The sequence below is a fragment of the Aspergillus bombycis genome (genome assembly GCF_001792695.1).
Source record: "Aspergillus bombycis strain NRRL26010 chromosome Unknown contig00065, whole genome shotgun sequence".
Lineage (NCBI taxonomy): Eukaryota > Fungi > Ascomycota > Eurotiomycetes > Eurotiales > Aspergillaceae > Aspergillus > Aspergillus bombycis.
The window spans coordinates 71,483-99,306 of record NW_019170067.1 but is presented as its reverse complement, the minus strand read 5'-3'; the positions used below and the strand labels follow the sequence as shown (position 1 = coordinate 99,306).

Genomic DNA, 27,824 nt, shown 5'->3' with positions numbered 1-27,824 from the left:
CTACTAGGAATACTAGCAATCCTCCCAGGTAGTATGTTATATATATTACATCTTCTTAGGCTTCCTCCGTGATAGGTGATCTTTGATTATAGATTAAACAGTTACATACAGCATGATCGGGTATTAGGCTAAGAGAACAAAACAACAATGGAAAGCACCAATGGTATCATATCGAACACAGGGCATGTCAAAGTAAAGGCGTATCTATAGGCACGTGAATGCGAGTTTCACAACCTAAAAGTAGGCGAGGGGTTCATCTTGTCAAGCAACGCGTGAAATCCAAAGACTGCAAAACCAGCAGCAGTACCACGTGATGACAGCATAGGCTTAGGTGGGAGGCCCTGGTCCTGGCCAGAGCCCCCAGAATGCCTATCCGACGTCTTTTCAATCCCCGGTGTTTCTTCTTCTGTTTATTTTCGGTTTCTTCGCCATCCTTTGTTCTCCAGATTCTTCGAAATCTCCCATGACTTCGACGCAGCAATTTCCAGCCGAATCAGGCTTGGATAACGATGCCTGACCTTGTTCCTATAGTTGCTCGACGCTTACCCTGGACTACTGTCATCCAGTCCTCCCACTCCTTGGCAATTTCCATCAAGACATTACCCATAACTGTTGCTGAGGCCATCAGCCCATGGCCTTCGCCTTCGAGAATTCGAACCTCACAGCGTCGCATACTTTGGCCAAGCCACCTTACATTGTCAACAGGAACGCGCGTGTCTCTGCTTCCATGGTGAATAACGACATTGCGGGTAATATCAACATAGCGGAATCCAATCGGCTGTCGACGTTCCAAGCAAACGACGAGGTCCACCGCCGGATTTGCATTCGTGGTGGCCAGTTCCCAGATCTTGTGCGTCAGGCGGTTGTCATAATCAGACTGGCGTTCACGTTTCTCGAACTCAGCCATCACCTGGCTTGTTGTAGTGCCTATGTTTTCAACTCTGGTCCCATTAGGTATCTGCAGTTTCTTGATCTGTACCGCTTGGAGGTCGGCTCCTTGTTGGTATACTCTGTTGGATGGATAACGTTGAGAGCCATTGGCTTCAAGTAAAGCTGAGTTAGATGAGTCTTTTATTGTCGCCTTTCTCCTAGTGCGCCGAGAGGATTTGGGGAGGCTGGCGGTCAAGCTCGCACTTGTTGCGCTCATGAAGCTCGAATTAGCAACCTTCAGAATAGACGTCGGCAGGGCACGAAGGATCCGTTGAGAGTACGGAACAGCATTCGTAGGAACGGGGGCTCTGTGTGAGCCGATGCTAGATAGTTGAGATGGAGGGATCCAAGGAGCTAGAAGATGTATGCGGCCCCTGATATGCTGGGGAATCCTTAGGGCAGTTGCCAGAGCATAAATAGCACCGGCCGAGTGGGCGAGGATTGAGAATTTTGTTACTTTGATATAGTTGCATACAATCGCAACATCGTCTATGGCAGGTCAGTAAGTTTTAGCCTCATAGGCACCGAGCACGGTGTCCTTACCTGGCCAGCCGAGAGGAGTACCCGCCTCATCTACATAAGGCCCGCTTTCGCCAACCCCAGGACGGTCCAATGTGACGAGTCGGAGATGAAGCGATCGTGCTAGCTCATCATAGAACGCCATTAGGTATCTGGTTAAGCCCATTCCAAGACAACATAATACGACGTGCCCTTTAGGGTCTCCGACCTCCGAAAAAGCTATTTCGCGGCCAGTGGTAGGATGGGTTACTTTTTGGGTAAGCCTAGGAGCGGATACATAATCTAGAACTGCAAGGTCGGCTGAATCAGCACTGGATGGGCGCTCGTCCACAACAGGAGCACGGCCTGGAGAAACAGGGCCGGACGGGGAACGTTTGTGGTGCCGTGGCGCGGTTGACTGTTCCACTGAACGTCGATAACGTAACTTTTCAACCTGGTCCGGCTTGTCAAAGGATTGTCTCGGCGCAAACGACTGTGTCGGGCAATTGGTTGCGTTTGATGCGAGTTGCGGATTATTACAGGTCGTAGACCTACTTCTCCCCGTCATAACAGCCGGAGCTGGCGCGCTCTCATCGAACGTATTGACCCTATTACTTCCAGTATCACTTTGCTCACCACCGTTGTCGAGTCCACTAGGTTTTGGTGGTGATTGAGTGTGTTTTGCGGACGGCTCCTTGGTGACTTTGTCGGGGCTGTCGTCTATCTCCAATTCGTTCTTGATCTTCTGTTGCTGATCCTTCAGCTCTCGTATCCTCTTGGTCACATGCTCGGCTTCGTTTCCAGTGTCACTGTCCACTTTCGTATCTTTGCTCGCCGTGGATGAATATCGGCTATGGCGAGTAGATCTATGGTGCCTAGAATTGGAAGAGAAGCTATGACGTAGAGAAGACTCGCGAACAGGAATTGTCCTGCCACCCCCGATGCCTCCGGGAGTACTGGGTGCGCTCGTGCGCGCGCTTTGCAACGAAAGATACGCTTCATTCGGAGAGCTAGCCCCGTGTTCCCGGAAGGTCTCCTTAGCGGAGTGGCTATACCGGCCATTTCCGGCCACATCAGCGATAGAATGCATCGAGCGTACACTAGTTCTACTTCGAGGGAAATTATGTCTCAAGCTGTCGTTGTAGCTACTCGTCTTCCGCAACCGTTCTGCGTGTCTATCCTTGTTGCATGTGAACTCCCGAGACGACTTTTTCAACAGGCCAAACTGACTCTTTAAACTCTTCCGGGAGCTAGTCGAGGCAATACTAGGTGCAGTCGAAACTCGTGGACCAGGTTCGGCTGTGATCATGCCGAATGTGTTGTCTTCGTACGCTGCTCTGGAGGACGTGTATGAGCCCCTAGAAGTAGGTCTTATTGGAGAAGGAGAAGCGTCAGCGGTCGTCGCTTTTGATTTTGGAGATGGAGGAGCCCGGGCCATGCGAATGACCGGTGCAGCGGCCGCGTCATCTGGGTGCAGAAAGGAACTATGCGAAGCCTCTTCGAAGGCTTGAGGCGGCCCCTTTCCTACCCCAGCACCATGTTCATGACTTGTGCCGGGGGCAGAGTGTCGCTCTAACGGTAAAACGGATAGCGAAAGGTCGGTATCGGAATCAAGGCACGGTACGCTGTCGAAATGTGTCTGAAGAGGTACCGAAATCGTTGAGAGTGACGATATTAAGGAACTTATTACTTCAGGGGATGTCGGGTCGATCGGAGGGCGATTAATAGAATGTGAGCGTGATTTGCGGCGGCGGGCTAAAAGCGACGATGAGGATTGAAAGGGGGTACTGAATATGGACGCCGCAGAGTCTTCCGGGCGATCCATAGTGACCATCGACAGGATATATATATGTATGACCTCACGAACCTTGTCCCCGGGACCAGGTCAGGATAATCAAAGACGATATATGCGGGCGGCCTTCAAGCGCACTGGCATGATCCAGTGGGTGCGGCGTCTGCAAGTTCAATCTATACTCTAGATTACTGGACAGGTAGTCTGCCAGTAAGAAAAAAGTAAAATATCCAAAAGTCAAGCAAAAACCCAGTTTAGAATCCAGACCAATCCCCGTCGACGCCCTTGCGACATGCACACCCCTTGCAGGACTGTTGTTTATCTAGTAGACTGGAAACGAGGGCGAATGCTGATCGAAGGTAACAAAACCCAAATGCAAGAGAGAGAGAAGGGGGGAACTTAGAGAAAAAAGAAGAAAAGAAAAAAGAAGAAAAGAAAAAAGGGGGGAGATCAAAAGGTAATTCAGTGTTCTGACGATCAATTAGGATTATTAAGGGTTACCATAGTAATTGGATTTTTAATGAGATGGCAGCAGGAGAAGAAGGCAAGTAATGTATGTATTCCAGTGCCAGGAAATTATTATCAGAAGAAGATGAGAAAGAAAGCTGACTGAGGGGCAGAAGAGAGGAAAGGGAAAAGAAAATGACAAGGAAATGACGACTTCCAATTTAAAAAATACAAGCTCAAGATAGAAGGAGAAACGAAGGACTGGGGACAATCACCCTTGTTGAATTCAATCCATCATAGTCTTAGCGTTAGCAGATATTAATCTTATTATGATTATGTATTTATTTATTTATTTGAATTTTTTTTTTTTTGCGTCTTGCTGTTTTCTTTTTTACTTTTTTACTTTTACCTCCTGGCCGGCATAATAATACCGTCGAGGATACTTTAGTACCTTACCAGGACAGGAGTACACTCAAAAAGAATCTTAGCGTCCCTCTTACTATCCGAAAGCGGGATAGTTACCCTTCTCCACCCTATTCTTATTTGCTTGAAGTGATATTGCCCGATGCCCCGATTGGCGGTACTAGCTGAATTTTATCTGCATTGCAATGCCGTTAGTACAATAGTAGTATGGAAGCTGCAATTGAAACCTCCTCCGCACGGTTCGCAGATCCAAATTTCAGGGAACCCCTCCAACCAATGTCACTTGTGGTCGTTATCCTTTGTTAGCAGATGGTCTACATCGAGGATCGGAATGAAAGAAATGAAACACAACGTAAGGTCTGATTGTCATTCAAGGTTCTTCTTAGGTACTGCTTAATCGGGAAGGCCTTGAATAATTCCACGGTATCTAATTTAATTAATCGTGTACTGTGTAATCTGATTGCGGCATCACTTGTTTCAAGGAACCAAGGGACTGGTCCCTAAAGCGGATGGCCCACCTATTATCGTCAAGTTTGGAGCTTGGGGAGGGGGTGCGGGAAGCAATTAATTCAAACCCGCCTGGATATCTAACTATGGTTGGTTCCTGCGATGTAAAGATCCATGATGCTAATGGAGGCTCCGGACCCGGTTTAAAAGTCGTCCCCACCGGACCGCATTGATACACTTCCATGAACTTTCGAGTCAGTTGCTAGTAGTTGATCAAGCCATAGAAGCACCCCCTGAACAGGGTGGTCAGTATTATTATGGGATTAGTTCCTTCAATAATCACAAGGGGCAGCCTTAAATGGCTCACCCTAAATCCTAGTCCATGCAAGTAACCACGCAGAGAAATATATCTTTAACAGCCCGTTTCTTCTCATCTCTATACACTTATGGATATATCAATATGAGTATTACCATTGTTCCTCGAATAGCTTAAAGATGTATTCATTTCTCTCCGGAGTTTTAATTAAATGGATCTGCCTCCAATAATAGTGTCTATGTATGTACTTATAATATACCTACTACTACTAAATGCCGAAGGATAACAGTAGGGATAATAGCCGTAGCGTCAAAGTGAGACACACTGTAGACTAAAAGTCTTTCTGATCCTTCCTTCTTTTCATCTCGCTCAGTGTATCATGGTTAAAATACGTCAGCTCACAACAAGCTTCTGTTTCAGGATCAGTTTCATGAATAGCCCAGCTATTGAACCTTCTGATGGCAGCCTGAACGTAACTGCATGCATATGTTCTACTGTATCACTGTTCCCCGCCGCATCGATTTCAAGGATTGTTTTACATATCCAGACCCTCGTTCCTGTTTATACCCGCAGACTGTAAACAATAATCTCAATGTGCTTGTAGATGGCTTTCTTTCTTTTGCCTTCTCGACTAATCATTAACCTAACCAATAGGCAGATATGGAAAATATTAATGTGATAAAGAAAAAGAAAGCAAAAAGCAAAATTAAAACAAAAAGAGAGAGAGAGAGAGAGAGTAAGGGGAAGGGCGGTAGTACCTCTATACATTATTGTGGAACAAGTGAGGTGACGTCTCGTGCCCTGAAAGATCCACTGATCAATACTGCGTAGGCTTGGCATGTTTTGATGATGGCGGACGGTCGAATTGGACAAAAAGCCACTCTTGAACAACCTAACTGTGGCTTGGCAAGAAAATGCACCACCACCATAGCCGCCCAACAATTCCCAAAAGAATATAGCTTCGTTTTATGTTATACTAAAGCCTAGAAGCATACACGGTTTTTGAGTATCCGAACTGACACCTGCTTTTGAGTCAGTCACCTCAGGTGACCATTCAAACGTCTCATCCCAACTTACTTAGATATGCGGTGACCTCACGTCCCACTGAGAAACTATCTGTCCGCGATGGACGCCTACCCTGAGGATTATGTCGCCCACAACCTTCCTTTTATCCTACTCTCTGGCCTTGAACCAGACTCCGAAGATGGCTCGAGACCAAGCTGCACTGAATATCCCCTCCTCCACGAGAAGGGCGTCCATATATACTCGGATCTTCCGCCATTGAGCGGTTCGACTGCGGAAGAATTGCGGGAGATACTTCTGGCGGAAGATGCGTCGCGAACCCCGTGGGAGGCTAAGGAGGTTATTCTAGTGGAATCCGCCGGGATTGAGTATAAAATCAAGAGCGTTGGACGGGTATGTCGCTGTACACTATTCCAAGAAACCGACCTCTCGCTACATACCAGACTACTCCAGAGTCTAGTTGCCTAGCGGAGAACCTACCCCAAGATTCATAACAATTTTCTCTTTCCTTCTTCTACTTCTTGATTCATCACTTTGCCTGAAGCTTAAGGCGTGTTTTGCTAACGTGTCGGCAGTCCTATAGACTTCCCCCGCGCAAAGCTGATCCCCCACCTGTATCTCCTCCCATGAGCCCCACTAGCCAGGACAATGACATATCGCATGCACCATACCTCGTGCTTCACTCTCCAATATCTCCGCTGACGCCTAGTTCACCGACGTTTTCAGATGGCTTACTCACACCCTTATGGGTTACAAAACACCAAAACCTTGTTCCTGCCGCTGTGATCAACTTCTTTCCCTTTTGCCTAGATCCCAATATGAGTTCCTTGCGCGACAATCAACTAAAGATAGAAATCAATGGACTGAAGAAGGACTGGTCCTCCTCGGGATATAAGACGCGATTTATCGTTGTTCTCCTTTCAGAAGAAAGTAACGGTGCTTTCACTGGGGATGTCGATGACCGGGTGACCGGCATTCGCAGAGCGACAAATCTGGACCAGAAATCTATCTTTCTTCTACCACCTGACGCAACACCCGACGAACTAAAAGAGTTTGGGAAGTCCCTTCTCACACTACTTCAACCGTCGCTGATGGAATACTATCGGGATTTGTCTAAACATGCAAGACGGAAACGAAACCGGGGTAGTATTCCTCCCCCGACGGCTCCACCGACAACGGGGACATCTCAAACTTTATCTCTTCAAGGATGGAATGTCCGGTACGAATTCAAAATGGGGATCTTTGCGGAATTCAGGCAGGAGATAGATGCAGCTCTTAGGAACTACGAAAGTGCATACGAGACTTTGTTTGGGCAGGAAGTCTTCGAGAATATTGCTGGCTGGAGCCCAAGGTTCAATGATGCACGCCTTCTGGCAGATACTTTAGCCATGCGAATTATTCGTTGTTTGCTGTGGACGGGACAAACCGCTGCAGCCGTACGGTCTTGGGTGGAACATCGAAGTCGGTCACAAGATATCATCAATCGGAGAGGTAAAGGCACAAGGAACTATGGTTGGGAGGCTTGGGAAGCCAGATGGTCAATGGTAATGGCACAATTGATTCGTCAAGCCGAGATTCCCTACCTCACCTCAGTCGGCATCACACAGGATCAGTTTAACGAACAATATTCAATCTTCATCCCCCGTGAAAAGACGGTCCCTCCCGGAGATGTGTTCTGTCCGTGGGAACAACTACACCACGAAGGCTATTGGCTGTATCGATCAGCCAAGCATACAATGTACCGACGTAATCTAGCAGAACAGATTCCGGACGAAGACAGGATACCGCCTGGGCAGTCTCCTGCTTCGCAGATAGCGAGCAAGTCCTACCTATATGACACATACTTGGCACCGGAGACTCATGTTGAAGCGCCTCAATCAGGGGTGGCGGGATTCAATCATTCCGCCCTGATTCTGACAGTATTGAATGCCGCACTAGATGAATTCTCCAAGCGTGACCAGGTGCGAAAGACTGAGTGCCTGAGGTTGGAGATAGCAGAAGAATACATGCGGGTAGGTTCCTGGACTAAAGCCTACAATATACTTCAGCCACTTTGGTCTAAAATCACTTGGCGGCATTCGGGCTGGTGGCAGCTTATGGAAAGATTCGGATGGGCTCTGAGGGAGTGTGCTGTACGAGTACAAGATGGTGAAACAATTTTACGAGTGGATTGGGAGCTACTAAACGGAGGTAAGACTTGTTTTTCAACTTTAGTTGCTTTGCAATATATCTCCTGCTGTACCTTTCATAACCCAGAACCTTGTTTTTTAACACTTGGCTGTTGCCAGCATTTCAACCAAAATCCGACTGGCGTTACGATATCCACAGAAGCCTTGAGGACATTACACCAGTTACACCCAAACCCTCTGTTGTTCTCAGAGCGGAGGATATTATATCGAGTGGTGAGTGTGCCCAGAGTTATGTTGCACGATAATGACTTACGATGGCATGGTTTTTCTTGCGCACCAGTAACGGCGTCGTTTATTTTCGAGAGATCCGAGGGAAATGTTGGCGAGCCATTACATGGTCAGCTCGTCATAACATCATGCGCGCAGCGATCGTCAAGCCCTGTAAGACTTTCTGAGATCAAAATCGCTTTCGAAGGCTGCCTGCGTCCAATAAAGTTACAGTCAAACCACGTAGCTGAAACGGACGTAACGACTCCTTGCACAGTATCGTCGCCGTTACTACGAGAGCCGAGCACATCAAGTGATACGGCATCCCTCCAGTCACCCACTAGTTTCTTAACACCACTCATTGGAACTGCCGATCTGACCATTGGCCCTTCTCAAACAAAAGTCTTCGACGTGACTTGTATCCCTCGAGAAGCCGGGGAGTCTCGAGTGGCCTCGATCACACTTTTGATTGAAGAAAACAAATTCGACCTGACTTGTGCCATGACTGACCTGACTCAACGTGAATCTTTTTGGTGGAAACAAACCAAGAACTGTGTGGCTCGAAGGAGGGTAGGCAAGAATCGAGACACTGGCAGATGTAGGATAAAGCCTAAACCGCCCAAGATACGAATAACAACTCCCAACCTGATGGATACATATTACACAAATGAACGCATTGTTCTCAAGGTTGGAATCCACAATGAGGAGGATGAGGTTGCGGAAGTTACAGCCGAGGCTAGGCTTTTTGGTCGACCTGAATCGGCGGCTAAGGTCTTGTGGCTTGACGAGGAGGGCTCGCCAGGGATACAGGGCTCCGAGAGGAGCACCCCAGTGGAAGGCATTTCTCATTTCATCAAGCGGCCTCTTGGGATATTGGAGACTTCCTCCCACCGGGAACTGGAAATCGTCCTCACGGGTACACATGATGCTTCTGATTACGAGCTTGAAATTTCATCTGTATACAATCTCATATCTGATACCCAGACTCCCATTATCGCAACCTTGAGAGTGAAAATACCGATAATACGGCCATTCGAAGCCAACTACGAATTCATGCCACGTCTCCATCCTCAACCATGGCCAGATTTTTTTACTGTCGATGATGCATTGCTTGGAGAAGACTCAACACCGAAAATTGGGGGCTTGCAGCAGCGGTGGTGCCTTAGCTCAAAGGTCGTTTCTTTTGCACTGACGCCGCTTGTCATTGAAAAAATATCGCTGGTGCTAATTGGAGTTGGTGGAGGTGCCACATGCCACATCGGCCCTGAAGCGATCGTTAGTCCAGGCGGGCCGGAGATCAATTTGGAGGAGCTTCGTGAGTCCAATTTTGCGGTGGATATCCACAAGGCAATTCTAGGCGACCGACGGCCTACGGCGTTGAACCTCGCTCTCGAGATTCAATGGCGACGAAGCGCAACCGATGAGAGTGAATCGGCCCTGAGCAGCAACGGTACGACTATATCCACACTTGCGGTTCCTCGCTTTGTCGTCCCTGGAGGAGAACCCCGTGTGCTTGCCTCGGCAATGGCCTCTCAGATATGTTCTGGATTGATTCACTTAGACTACACCATCGAGAACCCGTCGATGCACTTTCTTACCTTCAACTTAACTATGGAGGCCAGCGAAAATTTCGCCTTTAGCGGTCCGAAAACTCTGGTGGTTCAGCTGGTGCCTTTGAGCCGACACACGGTTCGATACAACCTACTGGCATCTAGACGGGGGCTATGGATACAACCACAACTGGTCGTGGTGGACACATACTTCAACAAAACCCTTCGGGTGCTCGCCACAGAGGACATGCGGTCGGACAAGAAGGGCCCCTTAGTATGGGTTGATGCCGAGGACTGAATCGCAGCTGCTATGGTTGCCTTTTGTGTTTTGTTGGTGTAGATGGCAATGATGGCTGCATGTCTTTTGTGATATAGACGGTATAGTTTGAGCGACCCTAGTGCGATAGATAACGAATGTCTTTATAATAAACTGAGCTACTAGTCCTATAGCTTTTACTAGTAGTATCCCGATCCTGTTGGATGTTCCCATAATAGTTCACATCTACGGAAAATTGTGAGATTTTCATGACCTTCACTCGGAGAGATAAACCCGTACTGGTTCACGATGCCACCATTCCCTTCCCTTGCATGTCTCCCTCGAGTACCGGTAGGACTCCCACCGCACATGGCAAGAATGGTAACAGATCTAGGGGATTAACCAGGAAATTTCTCGGGGTGACCTAACTCGGGACTTAGATGGCAACAATGCAGCGATTCAAGTCTGGAGGATCTACTGTATGCTGGCCGTTGTGTGTAGCACATCCAATCGGCCTGATACATTCATCTCACTTTGCGTGTCTTCAATGTAGCTGACACTGGATCACTGCGCTTTGGTTTGGGTTAGTAGCGAATTAAGAAAAGGCCGTGTATCATAAAGGACCGAATAACCATCGCTTATAGGGCTAGATTTGCCCTTAGTATTGTTCCTTTGAGAGTATAGAATGAGAGGCCCGTTGAAAGAACCAACCCTAAATCACTTGACTCCCTCAACTTATAAAGATCCAACGTTCAACGGTAGCCAAAATACCCCAAGGGTCAGCCAAATCAACTAATTCATATGAAAGTTCCCAGCAGTGATACCATTCATTAGTAACTTGACGTGTCGATCTGTTGGGGGCTGACATTTGGGAAATAAGTTTTCCTTGTCATTTATTTTTGAACCCTGGCTTAGTGCTTATCTTTTCGCATCCGCCTTTCTACCTCTCCTCCTCTCCCCTCCCCACGTCCGTTGTTTGGGGTCTACTAAAGCCCGGGCTTGATCTTTCTCGAATAGTAACTATTAGCCTCCACCCTGGACAAGAATAAATATCGAAAGGAAAAGGAGAGAAAGAAAGAAAGAAAGCGAGGATGGTATCCGGCCAGGATCCCGAATCAGAGATCTCAGCGCCACTCTTAGGAACTCATCCACCCGGAGCGCATGTCGAGTACATGCACAAGCACAAGCGATGGATCCTATTTCTCTTATGCACGGTGATTGTCACACTTGACTTTGGCACATTCCTCTCCCTTGCTCCACAGACTCAGATTATGGAATCAATCATCTGTCGCAAGTTTCATCCAGGACAATTTATCGATCTCCCACATGGACAGTTCTTGTCGGATAATACACCCTGCAAATCCGTAGATGTACAGGGGGAGCTAGCATTGATCAGTGGGTGGAAAGATACATTGGACCAGATCCCGGGAATTATCCTTGCCCTACCATTGGGCTTCCTGTTGGATCGCATTGGCCGCAAACCAGTTGCGATGCTAAGTATGAGTGGGCTCCTCATGGAGGAGATCGCGATCCGCATCATCTGTATGTCGTGACGACACTCAGCATAGTATGTGTGTCTTCTGGCTAACTACCTAAGGCGTGTATAGTGAGGCAGTTCCTCTCCGAGCTATCTGGCTCACGCCCTTATTTCAATTATGTGGTGGTGGTTCTCAAATAGCCAGCTCTGTGGCCTTCACCATTGTCACAGATATCTTTCCCGCAGAACAGCGGTATGGAGATGCCCCTTCCCCCACCTATTTGTAACGGATATACTAACTTCTATGCATTGTCTAGTGCAAACATATTTTTCATGCTCTTTGCGGCTGTCCTACTTGCCGAGATCCTCGCAACACCTCTGAGTGCTTGGCTTATGTCCTGGTCGCCGTGGCTTCCATTCCTACTCGGTTGGCTCTGTGAAGGTTGTGGCTTACTGGCAGCCATACTTATCCCGGAGACTCTGCCAAAGTCGCCAAACGAATTGGAATCTGAATCGGCAGATGAGGAGCGTGGTCGCCTTGACCCTCCACCCACACTGCCTAAATGGAAAGGGTCCCTCTATAGTGCAAGGTCCCATATCATGGACCTAAATGCATTTGTCTGGGGAAATGTCAACACGGTGGCTATTTCAATTGCATTCCTGGCGGCTAGTGTTGGAGCGCAGGCCCTCCAGTTGATCATCCAATATGCTTCCAAGCGCTACTCATGGACTATGGCAAAGGTGCGATGCTGCATGACAAAGGGCCGAATATAGCCACTGACACATCATGTATAGGCAAGCTTTCTCATCTCTCTAAAAGGAATGATTGACCTCGTCGTCTTGCTTCTATTGCTACCAACTATCTCCCACTATCTAAACCGGTATCTTTCCCCAGCTGTCAGAGATCTTCGAATAACACAGGGAAGTGCAGCTATTCTAGTAGTTGGATTTGGCATCATGGCAGTGGCCGATCAGCCAGTACTGTTCGCCTTTGGTGTATCCATTCTGGCCTTAGGCTGGGGCTTCTATTCCACCCTCCGCAATGTGGCCACAACATTGGTTGCAGAGTCTCAAATCGGGACGCTCAATACCACAATCGCTCTTGTCCAGGGGATTGGGAGCATGATTGCTGGACCGTTGCTCGCCAGTACATTTCGGAAAGGTATGAAGTTGGGTGGTACCTGGATGGGCTTGCCATACATGGTGGGTGCCATACTGTTTTTGCTGGCCGGACTGGCCGCGTCTAGCGTACGGACACCTCATTAAATTCACTTTATCATCCCAAACATATATATATATATATATTGATATCCATGAGTATAACGTCATAGCGTTCTCTAGGATTTCTATATCCCTCCGACTTTGTTCCCTTACTTAGGCGTAAAGCATTGCATCAACTTCTGCAACAATTCAATTCGTGGGTCTACTTTGACCTGTCATCGAAATGCTCATGGCCTCATTTCCGATAGGGTTGAAAATTCGGAGAACTGGAACACGCGCAAGGAGGGCAACTTTGAGATCAATCAATATTTGCGTACGCCTTGCCTTACCTCTAGTACTAGTAGTGAACGTTGTCAGTACTTATGTTCAGTGTAAGCAAACAAACAACCATATGAAGCAAGGCCTAATGTTTGCCTTACCGCAATTAAATGGGTGCCGGGAGACACCTGACCTCCTGCTGCATCTGGCGACGGTATTAAACGGTAGGAAATGCCTCGGCGTATTAACGGAAGATGGTACTTGAATACGAGGGTGAAAAAGCAAGGCACCCCCTTTTGAACCATAAAGGGTCAAATTCTGTTGGATTCCATGCGTCAGTCTTACTCCGTAGGGTCCATCGAACTTATTCCTGAGTTCCACCAGGGGTGATCTCATAGTATGATTCTACTGTGTAGAAGGGGATCTCTTGCGATGGTAAGAGGAACGTCATTACTCAACCCTGACAGGTACGGAATCACCAGTGCTGACAGTACGGAGTACTGTTCTGCCTGGACTCTCTCTGTCTGTCTTGCATGTATGTATGTACTACTACTGTACTTGCTTGTCTGCCTGGTGATTGCCTGTTGAGAGAGTATCTAAAACACAAGGAAAATAAAATTAGAATCAAAAATGAGAAAAATTTCTGTTTGTACAGAGATACATACATACGTACCAACCCGTGACACTCCAGAGATTTTCCTTCCCTTCTTTCCTTCCATGCTCTTCCTCCCTGCCCAAATTTCTGCCTTTTTGTTTTCTTCCCACCCTGTTGTTATTGATTTATTATACTGTCTTTGATACCTATCCGCCCCTCCCCCCTCCCCCCCCCCAAAAAAATTTCAAAGGTCTTGTTCTTCGTGATCCGGTGGTTCCTATTAGGACCTCTTTATATTTCATCATCAGATTCGGACTGGGCCCCCACCCCCAATTGTTCTCATTTTTCTGCGCCCGCTCCAGTGATAGAGAGGATTGACCACTGGGGCCATTCCCGCCCGCCGCCTATCGATTCTGCCCTTACCCTTTCTCGCCCACCTGATTCTTTGCTCTCTTCCTTCTTCCCCTCTCTGACAGAACAACTCTCCTCCGAATTTTTTTGCCCTTTCCTTCTTTACTCTTGAGTTGTGCATGTGCATTTCCGGCCTACAGTCTTCCCAGAACTTCTAAATTGCGATCATTCGAAATAATGGGTCAGACTTTGTCAGAACCAGTAGTCGATAAGGTACGTGAAACCGAGGGTTGCTGCTTTGGTCTTTTTGATCCCCCCACACTGCAATGTCCTTACGCAATAATTCCTTCCCTTCCGTCCTGAGGCCGCAGGGGCACTCAGTCGGCCTGCCACAAGCTTCCCAAGGGACGATCTCCCTACTTCAATTATATATATACATTTCTCTCGTTCTTCTATTCAATGCCCGATTCGCTTTTCTGGGGATTCTCCTTCAGTAATTACTTGTGTTGATTCGGTCTCGAGGCACCACATCGTGATGCACCTCACCTGCGGGGTCCTCCATATGAGGAAAGAAAATTTCCCGCGGACGGTCCACGAACCGATGCTCACCCAACATTGCGCGATGAATGGTCCTCATCAGTGCTAATATCGTCTAACTGTCTCTAGACTTCGTCCGAGGGCGAAGATGATTGCTGCATTTACGGCGTTTCAGCCATGCAGGGCTGGAGAATCAGCATGGAGGATGCCCATGCTGCCGTTCTAGACCTCCACGCGAAATATTCGAGTCCAGAAGAGACACCAACGGATCCCGCCAAACGCCTAGCGTTCTTTGGAGTATACGATGGACATGGTGGAGACAAAGTCGCACTGTTTGCCGGAGAAAACGTGCACAGGATCGTCGCAAAACAGGATTCATTCGCAAAGGGTGACATCGAACAGGCCCTGAAAGATGGCTTCTTAGCTACCGATCGGGCTATCTTAGAAGGTTCGTGAGCGTTGCCCACAAGGCTTCCGGGTTTCCCTTCTCCCCCGTTGCTCTTATCGCTGAGGCCTTGAGTGACTGACCCGGCTAGACCCGAAATATGAAGAGGAAGTCTCCGGCTGCACGGCAGCTGTCAGTGTAATCTCAAAACATAAGATCTGGGTGGTACGTGAAGCAAGTGTTACGACCGATTTACCGGTCAGCTATAGTCAGCTTGGTCAACCATTAACCGGACATAGGCCAATGCGGGTGATTCTCGCTCCGTGCTTGGAGTTAAGGGCCGCGCAAAGCCTCTCTCTTTTGATCATAAACCACAGAATGAAGGTCCGTGGCTCAGCCCCAGTTGAATCTGCTTCGTCGTCGTGGTCTTTTATTGATGAACTACTTTAGGCGAGAAAGCTCGTATCAGTGCCGCAGGTGGCTTTGTCGATTTCGGCCGTGTGAACGGAAACCTGGCCCTGTCGCGAGCCATTGGTGATTTTGAGTTCAAGAAGAGCCCGGAGCTTGCGCCCGAACAACAGATCGTGACCGCTTATCCGGATGTGACAATCCATGAGCTTAGTGATGACGATGAATTTCTTGTCATAGCCTGTGATGGTACGTGTTGCGCGATCACCTCTTTTGCCAACTGCACACTCATATCGAGCTTTAGGTATCTGGGATTGCCAGTCTTCCCAGGCTGTGGTTGAGTTTGTTCGCCGCGGTATCGCCGCGAAGCAAGAACTTTACCGGATTTGTGAGAACATGATGGACAACTGCTTGGCTTCAAACAGCGAAACTGGTGGGGTTGGATGTGACAACATGACTATGATAATCATTGGCCTCCTGAACGGCAGGACTAAAGAGGAATGGTATAATCAGATAGCTGAGCGGGTGGCCAAAGGCGACGGCCCTTGCGCTCCTCCCGAATACGGCAAGTCTCTTGAGGATTCTACGGCCTCCAACCCCTACTGACTGAGCGGGGATGCAGCTGAATTCCGCGGCCCTGGTATCCGTAATCAGTTTGAAGAAAATCCGGATGACTACGATATGGAAAATGATCGCGCGCGTGGCTTCAGTGTTCGCTCAGGCCGCATTATTCTTCTAGGTGACGGCACTGAACTGGTCCCTGATCAAAACGACGAGGAGCTCTTTGACCAAACTGAGGAAGACCGGGATCTGCCTAGTCAGGTACAACGCGAATCGCCTGATTCTGCCAGGAATGAGCGTGAAGGAACTCCGGGACCTCAATCTAAAACTGACGCTGCTTCCAAGTCTGAAGAAGGATCATCTGCTAGTACATCCGAGTCAACCTCTACTCCCGCGGAGAGCTCGATCTCTGGAGCCCCTGGAAAATCTACGTCGTAGTTGTGATGGACTCTTGCATCTGTATCCCCCTTTCTGTTATTTTGGTTTTTGAAACGAATCTTGTGATTTTATGATTGTTCCGCCTTGCACCCATGTCCTCCCACTTTCGCCTTGTTTTCTCGGTTTATCACAATAGTCACCTCTTCCCTTTCCCTGCAGTTGACACCCCGTGGCATTGAACGGGGCGGAACAAGTGGCGGGAAATCTTCTGAGTCCCTAGATGGCCAGGTATCTTTCATGTCTTGCAGGATGGGTTATGAGGGCTCCTCTTAGGATAGGAGGTTTTCGTTTTCCATTTCAAGCCGCGAGCGGCAGATCTTACGAGAGTACGTCTTGATTTATGCCTTCCCACAAGATATCGTGCCAAACGACCCACTATTGATGAGCTTTGATAATTATGATTTATTCCCCCCTTTCTTTTTCCCTCTCTTTTTTCATTCGTGACTTTCTTCCGCCCTTTTTGCTCCATATATCTACCTGTTCATTAACTTTCGTCTGGTTTCGTTCTCCCTCACCACTTTCCGGGGATCTGCTGCTCTCTTCTGTTATCCCCACCGGGTCGCATAATGGACCAAACGGGGCTCTTAGGAAGAGGCAGAGCCGGGGAGAGTAAAGTCGGCGGGGGAGTATGGGAACGAAGATGCTCTATTGCACATGTGACGGCGTACCCGGAAAGCAATCAATGGCATGAAGACCTTTTTAGTCAGAACTGGAATGGCATCTAGTCGAATGCTTCAGCAGTGGAGTTCTGGAAATGTGATGGATATAAGCGATCTTTCTCATTCTGTTATTTTTACTCGTACGGAATATAGAATCGTTGGCCGAGCGAATGCGCCCAAGCCCACATACCGGAGTGATGTATGATGGGATGGGGTGGGAAAGAGCGAGAGAGATATGTTGTGTAAAACGAAGCGTATAACTGGTTTCCAGGAAGGGGAAGAAAAGAGTATCTCATAAAGAGAAGGTCAAGAAGAGTGGGAAGGAACATTCCATTGGCATGGACTTGAAGGAATCAACCAAGAATTGAATTGTTGGGGCAATTGTAGAAGGAAGTCGAAATACATGTAATGGTTCTGACAATTCACTGTATGTATGATAGTATGGATACTATCGAGTATGTACTAGTACACTAGTATAGTGTACATCGTAAGTATGTTGGAAATTAACGCTTACCGAGTCATATTGGGGGCTCCGCCCACGCGCTGTCTCAAAGGTATTTTCGCTTTTGTATTTTAATTCTTTCATGTATGTATATGTATATCATAGATTATTTTGAGACTGGTCTAAAAAGTCTTACAATGAAAACCTGAAGGAGGATAATAAATAATACACACATATATTTTTCTTAAAAAAAGAAAAAAGAAAAAAAGTCAAAAATAGAGCACAGTATCTTATCCTTTTCACTTCTTTTCTCTCTTTCACGCACTCTCACTCTCCCCCGTCTCGCTCCACCCCCATGAATCAATTCGGAAGGGGAAACTAAAGAGCAAGACCCCTAAAATCATTAAATCGGGTCCCGTGGTTTTGTCCAACTCCTCCCGCTTCCTTCTTTCCCCGTCACTCATTTCTACTCTGTCCTCTTCGCGTTCCCAACGCGTCTCTAATTTCTGCCCTTGATAGTTCCCTCTCTCTTTCTCGGTTAATTTGATCATTAGATTTTCAAAAGCATACACACGCCCCTTTTCGACAGAAGTAGAGCAGGGCTCACTCGGTCATTACCTCATTCCATCATAATGTCCTCTCCGTCGTCGGCAGGAAAGCGCAAGCGCAGTGCTTCCCAACATCTTCCGTCCAACGTTATCTCCGCTGACCTTCTGCAACCTTCATCACGCGATGCATCGGGTGAAGATGGCGATGATTCGACCGGTCCGAATACTCCCCTTTCGGTCAAGTACAAGAAGCAGGCGCCAATTGATGTAACTTCAGCGGGCAATGTTCCGCCATCGAAACGGGCTCGGAAGAGCTCAACGACTGGCGAGCAAACCAATGGTCCTGCCACCGATGAGCCTTCGGCGCTCAGCAAAGAAGATCCGGGCGAGCCGTCCGAAACGACGGTTGCCAGCAGCGACATCGAAAGCCGAAGCAAGAGCCGGTCGGGATTACAGATCAAAACGACAGATGTTGAGGATACCGAGGACATGATGCAGCCACCTCAGCGGGCTGGGTTGCAGGATCCGGTTGGATACCATACCAATCCTCCGCCCGTGGGGCGCCCAGTGCGCGTGTATGCGGATGGTGTCTTTGATTTGTTTCACGTGGGGTATGTTAACGTGTCTATTCTGGAAACTTACAATGGTGCTAATGCAGCTTCTTGCGTAACAGCCATATGCGTCAGCTTGAGCAGGCGAAGAAGGCCTTCCCGGATGTGCATCTGATGGTCGGTGTGACTGGAGATGAGGAGACTCACAACCGGAAGGGTCTTACTGTCCTGAGTGGTGCGGAGCGCGCAGAGAGCGTTCGTCACTGTAAATGGGTGGACGAGGTGATCCCTAATTGCCCTTGGCTGTTGACTCCGGAATTTCTTGACGAGTACCAAATCGACTACGTGGCGCATGATGACCTGCCCTATGGCGCGGCCGAAGGAGATGATATCTACGCGCCGATCAAGGCCCAGGGCAAGTTCTTGGTTACTCAGAGGACGGAAGGTGTCAGCACCACGGGAATTATCACCAGGTAAGTATACCCGTCTCTTATTGTGGTGTTGTGCTGGAGGCTGACTGTAATGCAGAATTGTCCGCGACTACGACCAGTACATTTCCCGCCAATTCAAACGAGGCGCCTCGAGACAGGAGCTGAATGTGTCATGGCTTAAAAAGAACGAACTGGAAATCAAGCGACACGTTGCGGAGATTCGGGATAATATCCGGAACAACTGGACAACCACGGGCCAGGAGCTGGGCCGAGAATTACGGCAGCTCTGGCAGAATAGCCGGCCTGGCAGCCCGGCACCGAGCGCGAGGAACAGTGTAGACATGGGCAGTACACGGGGAAACGTTGTCAGCCCTACCACTGGTACCATGAAAACCCATCTGTCCCGGGTGGAATCAGTGGGTCGATCTGAAAGTCCCATTGGAAACGGACGGAATGAAGACTTTGCAACCGGGTACAGCTTGGGATTGATTGGAGGTGTAAGAGCCTGGGTAAGGGGATCCCACCCCCTCCCAATTACAATTGAGCTGTTATTGACTGACATATGCACAGATGCGCAGCCGTCGGTCACTCTTGGAAAGCCGCGCCCCTTCCCCGACAAGTGAGGAGGAACATGAGTCCGAGCAGGAACGCAGCAACGGCCATATTGAACCATTGAAAACGTCCGCCAATGCCGTGACAAATTAGAGCAGAAGGTCATGCATGGGTTCAACCTAATCAAGTTGCGATCGTCTTCTCTTTTAAACGGCCGCTTATTATGTCTCACTGAGCACATGCAAGTTAGGTCAGAGAAAGAAAGAAGAAAAACGACGGTCTGACATTTATCTCATGGCAGCTTGGAAAGGAAAAAAAAGGAAACAAAGAAAGAAAGAAAGAAAGAAAGAAAGAAAGAAAAAGAAAACACATCAATATCTATTTTTTCCTTCCACAGAGTTCCATGACCATTATCATACGATCTTATATCAGATGGGTTGATACGAGATAATGTTTCCTTATTGATACTTGTGACTTCTCTTTTGTTTTGTTTTTTTAACCTTCTGGTTGATATTACTACTGTTGTTATTATGATGACATTTGCCCACATAATCATTCCTCCTGTCGGGTCGAAGAAAGAAATCGCATGTCTCCTAATTTGGGTTAAATTGTATGGAAATCTAGGGAAAGGTCAAGGGTTCATTTCATTTATCGTCGTTTTTCACTTGTCCCACTATTGTTGCTTTTCTGCTGATCTGTATTTATGTCGTCTGGGGGTTTTCTTTCATCTCTTCTTGCTTCCGTTTATTGATTGCAGGATACTATCTTTAATAGGTTGCCTTGGCTGTAGATAGATGTAGATAGATATCTGATGGAATCAAGTATGGCGTTTCATGTGGGTTTTATCAAGTATCTCGGATATTGACCTGACGGTCTATTGCACACAGGCTCGGGTGGTGAGTTGGCTGGTATGGTATAATTGGCCACTCTTGGTTCCGAATAACTGACATATTGGCTTGGGCAAATGCAACAAAAATCTAATTTAGGTCATATATCTAACTTACAGCCATAAGGTGTGGACAACCAGGAAGCAAGAAAATAAAAATGAAAACGAATCACAAAGTGCAAGCACAAAGGGTATCTCATTCCTAATTGCAAATTGCTGCTCTGTTCTCTTTTTGCTGTTCTTGGTAGGTGACTATAACGCATCATATTCTACCGCGAGTCAGTCTCCATTAATAAGTTTGATATGTGTATTCTTTACTTCATGATATAAGCAAGTGTTTGATGGGAGATTCAAATGATCAAGCAGCCGTGATCGCAAGGCGCGGCCGCATTTTCCTCTCCGGAACGTCGAGCACCTCCGCCTCCATGCCACACGCCCTCTTCATCTGAAGACTAGGTACGATGGGTATCTGGCCACGCGGTGAGCACATACGCTCACGGAGAGCGTCTCGCAGAGCCATTGCATCCCGACACAGGTCTTGCTCCATCACTCTCTTGGCGTAAGCGTCGCAGCGGGCCGTGATGCCTAACTCGAACGACTTGAGTCCGTGGACACATAACATCGGGAAAACCCAGGGCTCATCGATAGCCAGGCGAAAGCGTTTCCCGCCAACCACACCGCCCATGGCGTTACCACTGAAGCGGCCCAGGTCCAGGCTCAGATGTAGCTGCTCGAGGCCGTGGAGGGCGGCGATCCGGGTCCAGAAAAGCGCCCAGAGGTGGTCGTTGTGGGTGTGGGAATAGATGGAGGATTTGTGCTCCTGTCCGGCCATGGGCTGCCAGATGGGCATCCATTGGACGGTGAGGCGCCTGATGGAGCGGAGCCGCTCCGGACAGACGATGAGAGAGAAGGCGATGAAGGTGTGGAGGTCGTCTACATCGAAGACGGCGTTGGCGTAAAGGATGTCGGCTGCTTCGGCGTAGATGGCGCGACATGTGCGCAGCAATGCCACCGATGAATTGCTCAGGGACGCTGGGAGGGAGGCGTGCGTGTGCGGGTAGAGCACGCTGTCGGAGTGGCCTGCAGTACGGTTATCCTTGACCCGCCAGCGGGCTGGGGTAACCGGGCAGCAGCGGCGGTTGCGGTCGAGCGACGATGATGAGTGTTTGCACCGTACGTGGCGGATCTTGCCCTTCAACTGGACTAAATGGATCGCTTCGTCGCCGAAGGCATAGTTGTAGATGATGAGACGGATTTCGGCAGGTAGCTTGCGGAAGAATAAGCTATCGGATTGGGATGCCATGGGCCGGGCATATGGGTCAACTGGTTTAGATGATGTGGAGGCGGCTTGTAAAGAGATATCCACGGAGGGTGCACAAATCTTGCGTTCTTGAATCAAATCACGGACAGTCTCCTGCCATCTTCGCCCCGTGGGGTAGTAGTGGAAGATGGAGTAAGGATCTCGAAGTAACCAGGCATCGAAGTGACGCATTGTTGGGTTTTATGTTCTCGTTTCAAAACGCCTAGTACCTCGCTTTTTGCTTTTATTTCTCTCTCTCTTTTTTTTTTTTCTGTCCTTTAATTTGACCTCTAGAACAGAAGAGCACCTATCTGGGTTTAATGTACATAGTAGAGAGATGTGGGGAAAAGTATGGGGAAGGTGGACGATCAAAAAAGAGGGAGACAAATACTATGTGGTATGTATAAATGTATATAAAGGAAGCCCTGGGGAGGGGAAAAGAGAATCACAGGTGGAGGTGGGGGCGATCAATGGAAGAGATAGATCGATTGATGCCTATATATATCGATAGGATGGATAGAAGGAGAATGTATAGGTAACTACTAGTACTAGTATGGATGGGGTCCTACTATCAAACGCCACCTGAATCCGGGGTAAATAAAAACTCAGGCACCGCAGGCACCAATCAGTCTGGTCGGTGAGTCTCGGGAAGGGCCGTCGGGACTTTTCGGTGTCAACTGTAACCCTATGACGCTGTGGCTCAGATGGCGAGATTCATGCCATCGGGCATATTTTCATGTTTGACCCATGGTTACTAAAGTACGAGTACTAGTAGTAGTATGCCTCATTGCAGCATACACACCCAGTTCAAATCACAGACGGAGCACTGTCGTCCACCACCAATCATACAAACGACGTGGATCCACTAGTCGAGCGCCGCTTTCTGCATGCGACGCACGGTCTGCAACCTGTCCTGAGCGTCCCAAGTGAGGAGCTCCAGAGGCGACAACGAATTAGAATCATCATCCATTGTCCATGTGCGAGGAGGACTTAAGTCTATACAACACTTTTATATAGTATATAGCCGACAATCAAATCAATAACAGGCTTTGCGCTGTTGCCGCCAGCAGCACCACATCATCCTCATCATCACCCCAAAAGAATTATCGCTGGCTGTCAAATCCCTCAGATCGTCGTAGCCCTTACCTCGCCGGCTCCGGCATGCATTAGTTATCCTTCCTCCCACCTCCCCCACCCGCCCATTCTCCAGGCCCTCATTCCTCTCTCCGCTCATGCAAGTCGTGGCGTCGTACGCGACCAATTTTTTCATAATTTCCATTTCCGTTTCCGAGTAGTACTCAGTTCGTCTCATTCTCATCTTCCCTAGCGGCAGCTGCGGGCGCCTCCCGGACGACGGCCACATAGATGGCGCTTCCTAAGATCAAACCAGATCCCATCCAACTCAAGAGAGACAGAGTACTCCCCCAAACAACGCGGTCATAAAACAACGCAAAGACCATCTGCATATAAATCATAGATGTCGCACGCGATCCGGACGAGCTGTGCGACGCATCCTTCGGCTCGCCATTCCCATTGCTTCCATATTGACGATGCTGTTCCGACGTGGACGACTTCCTCGGTGGAGGCACATACGACAGACCAGCTGTCAAGAGGAACTGCAGCAGGAACCCACAAACACCCAGACCCATGAGTAGGGTCCATTCCAACGGGGTGCCTGGCAGCTCTAGAGCGATGGAAGGTATTAGCAGGATGGCCACGGTCGACACAACAGTCGTAAAAAAGGAAAAATATGTGACGGACACCAGCGGATGACAGCGCTGTCCGATCATTCGGATGGTCGAGTACGCGCAAGACGCCCCCATGACTCCCATGAGCGCCATGATGGTCGCTAGAATACGGTGATATTCATCCTCGTAATCAGGCTGCTCCTCGCTGCCAGGCTCTCTAGAGTCGGGTGGATTTGTTTTCGAAAAGAATGAGAAAGGCCGTGCGATCAGAACCACACCAACTAGCGACACCACGCCAGCAAGCTGTTGCTTGCGTGTGAAGGTCTCATTGGGAATGAACAGAGAGCAGGCATAGCAGGTCAGGATAGGTGCCAGGAAAGTTAACACTGTGGCTTCCGACAGTGGTAGGTATTGAACGGAGTAGTAAAGCCCATAAACGCCAAAAAAGCCACCGGCTGCACGAAGCAGGAGCAGGTGAAGTACAGGGCGGGTCCCAAACGGGTGAGGGACTTTGGTGTACCACATGTACAGATAACTGACTATAACCGTGATGGACATGCGGGCGAACAGGATCTGTTACAGTTTAGTACGGGGAGATATTTAGAGAAAGCTAGATGATCACACCTGAAACGGATGAAACCCTTCCCCATTCCTCCCCTTTCTCTCCAAAATTTGAGTCATGACATTCATGGAAGCCCCGAAGAACTGGGCCAACATGACAAGGATCATTCCCCTACCCTGGAGCCAGAGTTCCTGTGCCGAATCCCACGTCGCTTCCCACCATGATGATGACAGTGGTGACGGTGACATGGGCGAACTTGACCCCAGTAAGGGTCTCCGTTCATCTTCATCTTCATGGGTGGTGTCTCGGCGCTTTCTGCTCCAACCAAACACCGCGGAAAACACGCTGCGAGGGTCGGATCTGACATCCTCAACAGGATGCTGGTTCTCATCCTGACTAGACGCCGACGGAGGCATCATATTAGATCGATGTGGACTGAAATGTAACTCCTTTTGGTATTTTTTTTGTTGTTTTGTTTTCCTCCCGGGACTTAAAGGATTGGAGAAACGGAGGAATCAAAAGGGATAGGTATAAGTAGACAGGTTTAGGCAAAGAAATCGGTGTTGATCATGAGGAAGATTCAGCTCAATGATTAATGGGTCTCCGGTACTTAACTAACTATTGATTTAATTACTTACTGCGCAGTATACTTAAAGGAAATAAAAAAAAATAAAAATACAAGTCAGGTGAAAGATCTCCAAAGCCGAGTTTTTTTTTTTTAAAAAAAGAAAAGAAAGAAAGAAGAAGAAGAAAAGAAAAAGAGAACAGTGAACTTTTCCTCCAATGCGCATGACTTTGGAGCGCTATCGGCGTCAAATGATGTTTGACGGAGGGACTGAAATTGTGGGTGTGGATCGGCGGCTGGGTTCAGTTGACCCACTTTTCTACATGAACTTCTACAATTTATCCAGTTCAGCTGCAGCAGATTCTTGATCCAACCCAGGTATACTCAGGTCTTCATCCCATCCAACAAAATCTCTCAAGTCTTGAAAGAACTAGAAGAGAAAAAAAATAAGAAAGAAAGAAAGAAAGAAAGAAAGAAAGAAAGAAAGAAAGAAAGAAAGAAAGAAAGCAGAAGCACACACACACGCTATAATAACAACAGTACCTGTCAGGTCTTAAAGAATGTTGGTATAATCAGGATATTGCAAAAGAGTTAGCACCCTGGACTAACTCGCACCTATACAAATGTAAATGTGTCACCCCCCTTCTCCCGCAGCATATTGCCAACTCGTTTAGTTCCAACGATCCTCTCCAGTTTCAGTGCATCCCACTTGGAAAATAGTGCGCGGACGCCTCCCTCGGCCGCCTCATCGATTGCCGCCGGATCCATGCCCAAGAATCCCACAATCTCCCCCCAGAATGTTGGGGTTTCTGGCACTCCATACATGATGACACGTTTGACGCCACGGATCTGATACCGCCGAAAATGGTGGAATCTTTCTGTGTATAGCAATACGGAGTGTCGGCCATTCATAAAGTGTGTACGAGCTCGCATGATGTCCCGAGTGTCCGAGTATTCCGAAATCGCACCGAAGGAGACGTTCGTGGTCTGCGCGGAAGTGGCAAAGTAATTGCGTACACGGACGAAATCTAGGTACGACGGGATAAAGATTAAGGTTCCACCGCTATTGTTCCCCCGGCCAGAGGTGATATTGCGGACTAAAGATGAGAGCACGGTCGTGGTGAAGTGCTTAAATCGCGCGTCTGGGTCTTTCGCCGGCGAGAGACTGTCGAATCGGGAGAATGTCTGCTTCACGGATACTGGGAGTGGGATCTCAGAGATTGCCCCAGCATATACTGGCGTCATTTTAATCTTGCCAGAGACGTTCAGCATATGGGTGGAGAAGACCGAGTTGATCTCTGGGGTAATAAAGGAAGCTAGCATGACCATTTGACGGACATATCGTGCGTTGTTGTCGAGATACCATGTCCGCACGCGGCTAAAATCACACCCGTGCGCCTCCCTCGGCTGCAGGTTGAGATGTTTGAAGATGTAGTCGACGTGATCCCAATTCTGCATGAGAAGGGCATCGGCCTGATCTACTATAACGACTTCAATAGAAGATAAAAAGTCATGGTCACGTTTCTTCGCACTTCAGTAAGTTAGCATGCGTTCTAGGCTTTCATGTAGCGCGGACGCCCTCGGAAAACCTACTCAGCCTGGTCCATGATCGTGCGCAAACCAAGTGGGCTGGCAAGGATCATATCTGAAGCGTAGAATTGTGCAAAAAATTTGACAGTCTTTCTCGTGAATTTGAGGCCTAGTCGGAACATGTCATCGTCGTTTCCACCGAATAACTCTCGAAAGTCGTCCGGTTTGCTCTCCCAGGACTTGTCATCCGTTGCAGAGAAAGTGTCCATGAAACGCTTCCTGTTTTCTTGCTGCTCAGGTTGAAAGAGCTGGGTGATTGACTCTACTACACGTACGCAAGCTTGTTTAGTCGGGAGAAGATATAGCACCTTGGGCCTGGTAAAGCCTTGATCCCGCAGATCGAGGTCGGCATCTTGTTCCTTTGCGACACGAGCGTTGTTCTTGAGCACACGGTCCCGAGTCTTCAATACATGATTAACTGCATGGACTGCCAGGATGTTTCGTAACTGGGCCGAGTTGGATGATTGTCTGGCGCCATACAAGACGTCTTGATAATCAAAGATATACGGGGCGAGTTGTTGGGCATGGCCGCTGATCTGGGTAATGTGCTCCTGAGCAGGGGCTTTCAACCTTTTCTTGAGCTGTGGCGTAATAAGCAACTGACGCTGTTTCCCACATGCCACCTCGTCGTAGGCTAGGTATTGCTTACCTTTAAATTCGCGATACTCTTCAGGGCAGGTAGGCAAGACAAATCGCTTCCCGTATCGGGCGCAGCGCGCACCAATCTCACATCCTCGGGGAGCTCTTTCTTTACAATTTTCCATTTATTCTCCCCTACAGCCTTGATTTGCTTAGACAGTTCGTCTTCCTTTCCCCCTGCGAAATGTGCCTCGAAGGGATCATTATCTGCTCAATATCAGTAAGTGGATTATCTTCAACCGGATATACTGAAGAGTTGTACCGTCTTCATTGTCGCTGTCGGCTTGGCCATCGCCATCTACCTCGTCTAAATTATCTTCGTCCTCTTCATCAGAAGATTCCTGCTGCTGCAAGTCGTCATCTTCCAGCAGCTCCTCTTCGCTGGCGGCAACAACTGTGTCATTTCGAGCTGCCTCTTCTTTATCGTCCTTGTGTTCGGTCTTTCTCTTTTTGCGTGCCGGCCCTTTAGAATCAGCGGTTGTATTGAGTAGCTGAAGCAATTCGTTATACGGACGGGCCGACTTGTCAGCTTCTTCGTCCTCGTCGCTATCTGACGATGAATCGTCCATAAGACCATTATCACCATCCATTTCGTCCCTAAGGTTGTCTTCGAACTGACCCTCCTCTCCGCTTGAGGATTCTTCTGACCTGAGTGGACTGGTTAGCTTGACTAAGTGAACCCAGCGGGAGAAGCTCACTCTATCTCATCTACTCGGGATGTTGTGAAGCCATTTTTCCTCTTTACAGGAGCTCTGGCACGGGTTCCACGGCCCTTGGGACCTTTATTCCGAGGGGGAGCCATTTGCGAAAGAAATTATGCCCCTGAAGGGTTAGTTTGCAGCTCTGAAGGCACCAGACTTTTTGTCTTCTTTTTCCGAATTATTTTTTTTTCCCTCTCTTTGGGTCGAGGATGCTTATCTTATCTTAGCGTGAAATTCCCGCTGCGCACACACAATTTGAGCCTCGCAGAACCTCCGTCGGCGCAGAGTCTAGCGGGCGGAAGAATTGATAAAAAAAAGAGAGCTACTCTCCACCACGCCGAGGAAGATACCAAGTGAAAGAGTCGAGAGCTAGAGAGAACGGCAATTCGCGCATCTAACAC

General features: G+C 48.4%; 8 protein-coding genes across 8 annotated transcripts; 4 read left to right on the top strand and 4 right to left on the bottom strand.

Annotated features, from left to right (window-relative positions):
* Positions 1 to 493: 493 nt before the first annotated feature.
* ABOM_006877 (alpha/beta fold family hydrolase) lies at positions 494 to 3,253 on the bottom strand (the record flags this gene model as incomplete). Its single annotated transcript, XM_022534006.1, has 2 exons — positions 494 to 1,419; positions 1,474 to 3,253. 2 exons carry the CDS (start codon positions 3,251 to 3,253, stop codon positions 494 to 496), a joined length of 2,706 nt encoding a protein of 901 aa, XP_022387465.1.
* A 2,725-nt stretch (positions 3,254 to 5,978) lies between these two features.
* On the top strand, positions 5,979 to 10,120 carry ABOM_006876 (uncharacterized protein; the record flags this gene model as incomplete). The annotated part of the gene is made up of 4 exons (XM_022534005.1): positions 5,979 to 6,269; positions 6,452 to 8,066; positions 8,165 to 8,278; positions 8,346 to 10,120. 4 exons carry the CDS (start codon positions 5,979 to 5,981, stop codon positions 10,118 to 10,120), a joined length of 3,795 nt encoding a protein of 1,264 aa, XP_022387475.1.
* Positions 10,121 to 11,169: 1,049 nt separating this feature from the next.
* On the top strand, positions 11,170 to 15,916 carry ABOM_006875 (MFS transporter; the record flags this gene model as incomplete). Its single annotated transcript, XM_022534004.1, has 9 exons — positions 11,170 to 11,620; positions 11,676 to 11,808; positions 11,873 to 12,296; positions 12,351 to 12,803; positions 14,647 to 14,965; positions 15,054 to 15,127; positions 15,202 to 15,286; positions 15,353 to 15,559; positions 15,615 to 15,916. 9 exons carry the CDS (start codon positions 11,170 to 11,172, stop codon positions 15,914 to 15,916), a joined length of 2,448 nt encoding a protein of 815 aa, XP_022387506.1.
* Positions 15,917 to 15,991: 75 nt separating this feature from the next.
* ABOM_006874 (protein phosphatase 2C) lies at positions 15,992 to 16,309 on the top strand (the record flags this gene model as incomplete). Its single annotated transcript, XM_022534003.1, has 1 exon — positions 15,992 to 16,309. One exon carries the CDS (start codon positions 15,992 to 15,994, stop codon positions 16,307 to 16,309), a length of 318 nt encoding a protein of 105 aa, XP_022387474.1.
* A 1,733-nt stretch (positions 16,310 to 18,042) lies between these two features.
* ABOM_006873 (choline-phosphate cytidylyltransferase) lies at positions 18,043 to 19,645 on the top strand (the record flags this gene model as incomplete). Its single annotated transcript, XM_022534002.1, has 4 exons — positions 18,043 to 18,569; positions 18,632 to 18,982; positions 19,038 to 19,449; positions 19,511 to 19,645. 4 exons carry the CDS (start codon positions 18,043 to 18,045, stop codon positions 19,643 to 19,645), a joined length of 1,425 nt encoding a protein of 474 aa, XP_022387466.1.
* Positions 19,646 to 20,736: 1,091 nt separating this feature from the next.
* On the bottom strand, positions 20,737 to 21,870 carry ABOM_006872 (uncharacterized protein; the record flags this gene model as incomplete). Its single annotated transcript, XM_022534001.1, has 1 exon — positions 20,737 to 21,870. One exon carries the CDS (start codon positions 21,868 to 21,870, stop codon positions 20,737 to 20,739), a length of 1,134 nt encoding a protein of 377 aa, XP_022387478.1.
* Positions 21,871 to 22,976: 1,106 nt separating this feature from the next.
* ABOM_006871 (DMT family transporter) lies at positions 22,977 to 24,344 on the bottom strand (the record flags this gene model as incomplete). The annotated part of the gene is made up of 2 exons (XM_022534000.1): positions 22,977 to 23,939; positions 23,991 to 24,344. 2 exons carry the CDS (start codon positions 24,342 to 24,344, stop codon positions 22,977 to 22,979), a joined length of 1,317 nt encoding a protein of 438 aa, XP_022387477.1.
* A 764-nt stretch (positions 24,345 to 25,108) lies between these two features.
* On the bottom strand, positions 25,109 to 27,524 carry ABOM_006870 (UTP25 family protein; the record flags this gene model as incomplete). The annotated part of the gene is made up of 5 exons (XM_022533999.1): positions 25,109 to 26,024; positions 26,087 to 26,664; positions 26,733 to 26,929; positions 26,985 to 27,370; positions 27,421 to 27,524. The coding sequence occupies 5 exons, from the start codon at positions 27,522 to 27,524 to the stop codon at positions 25,109 to 25,111; spliced, it is 2,181 nt and encodes a 726-aa protein (XP_022387476.1).
* Between the last annotated feature and the right edge of the window lie 300 nt (positions 27,525 to 27,824).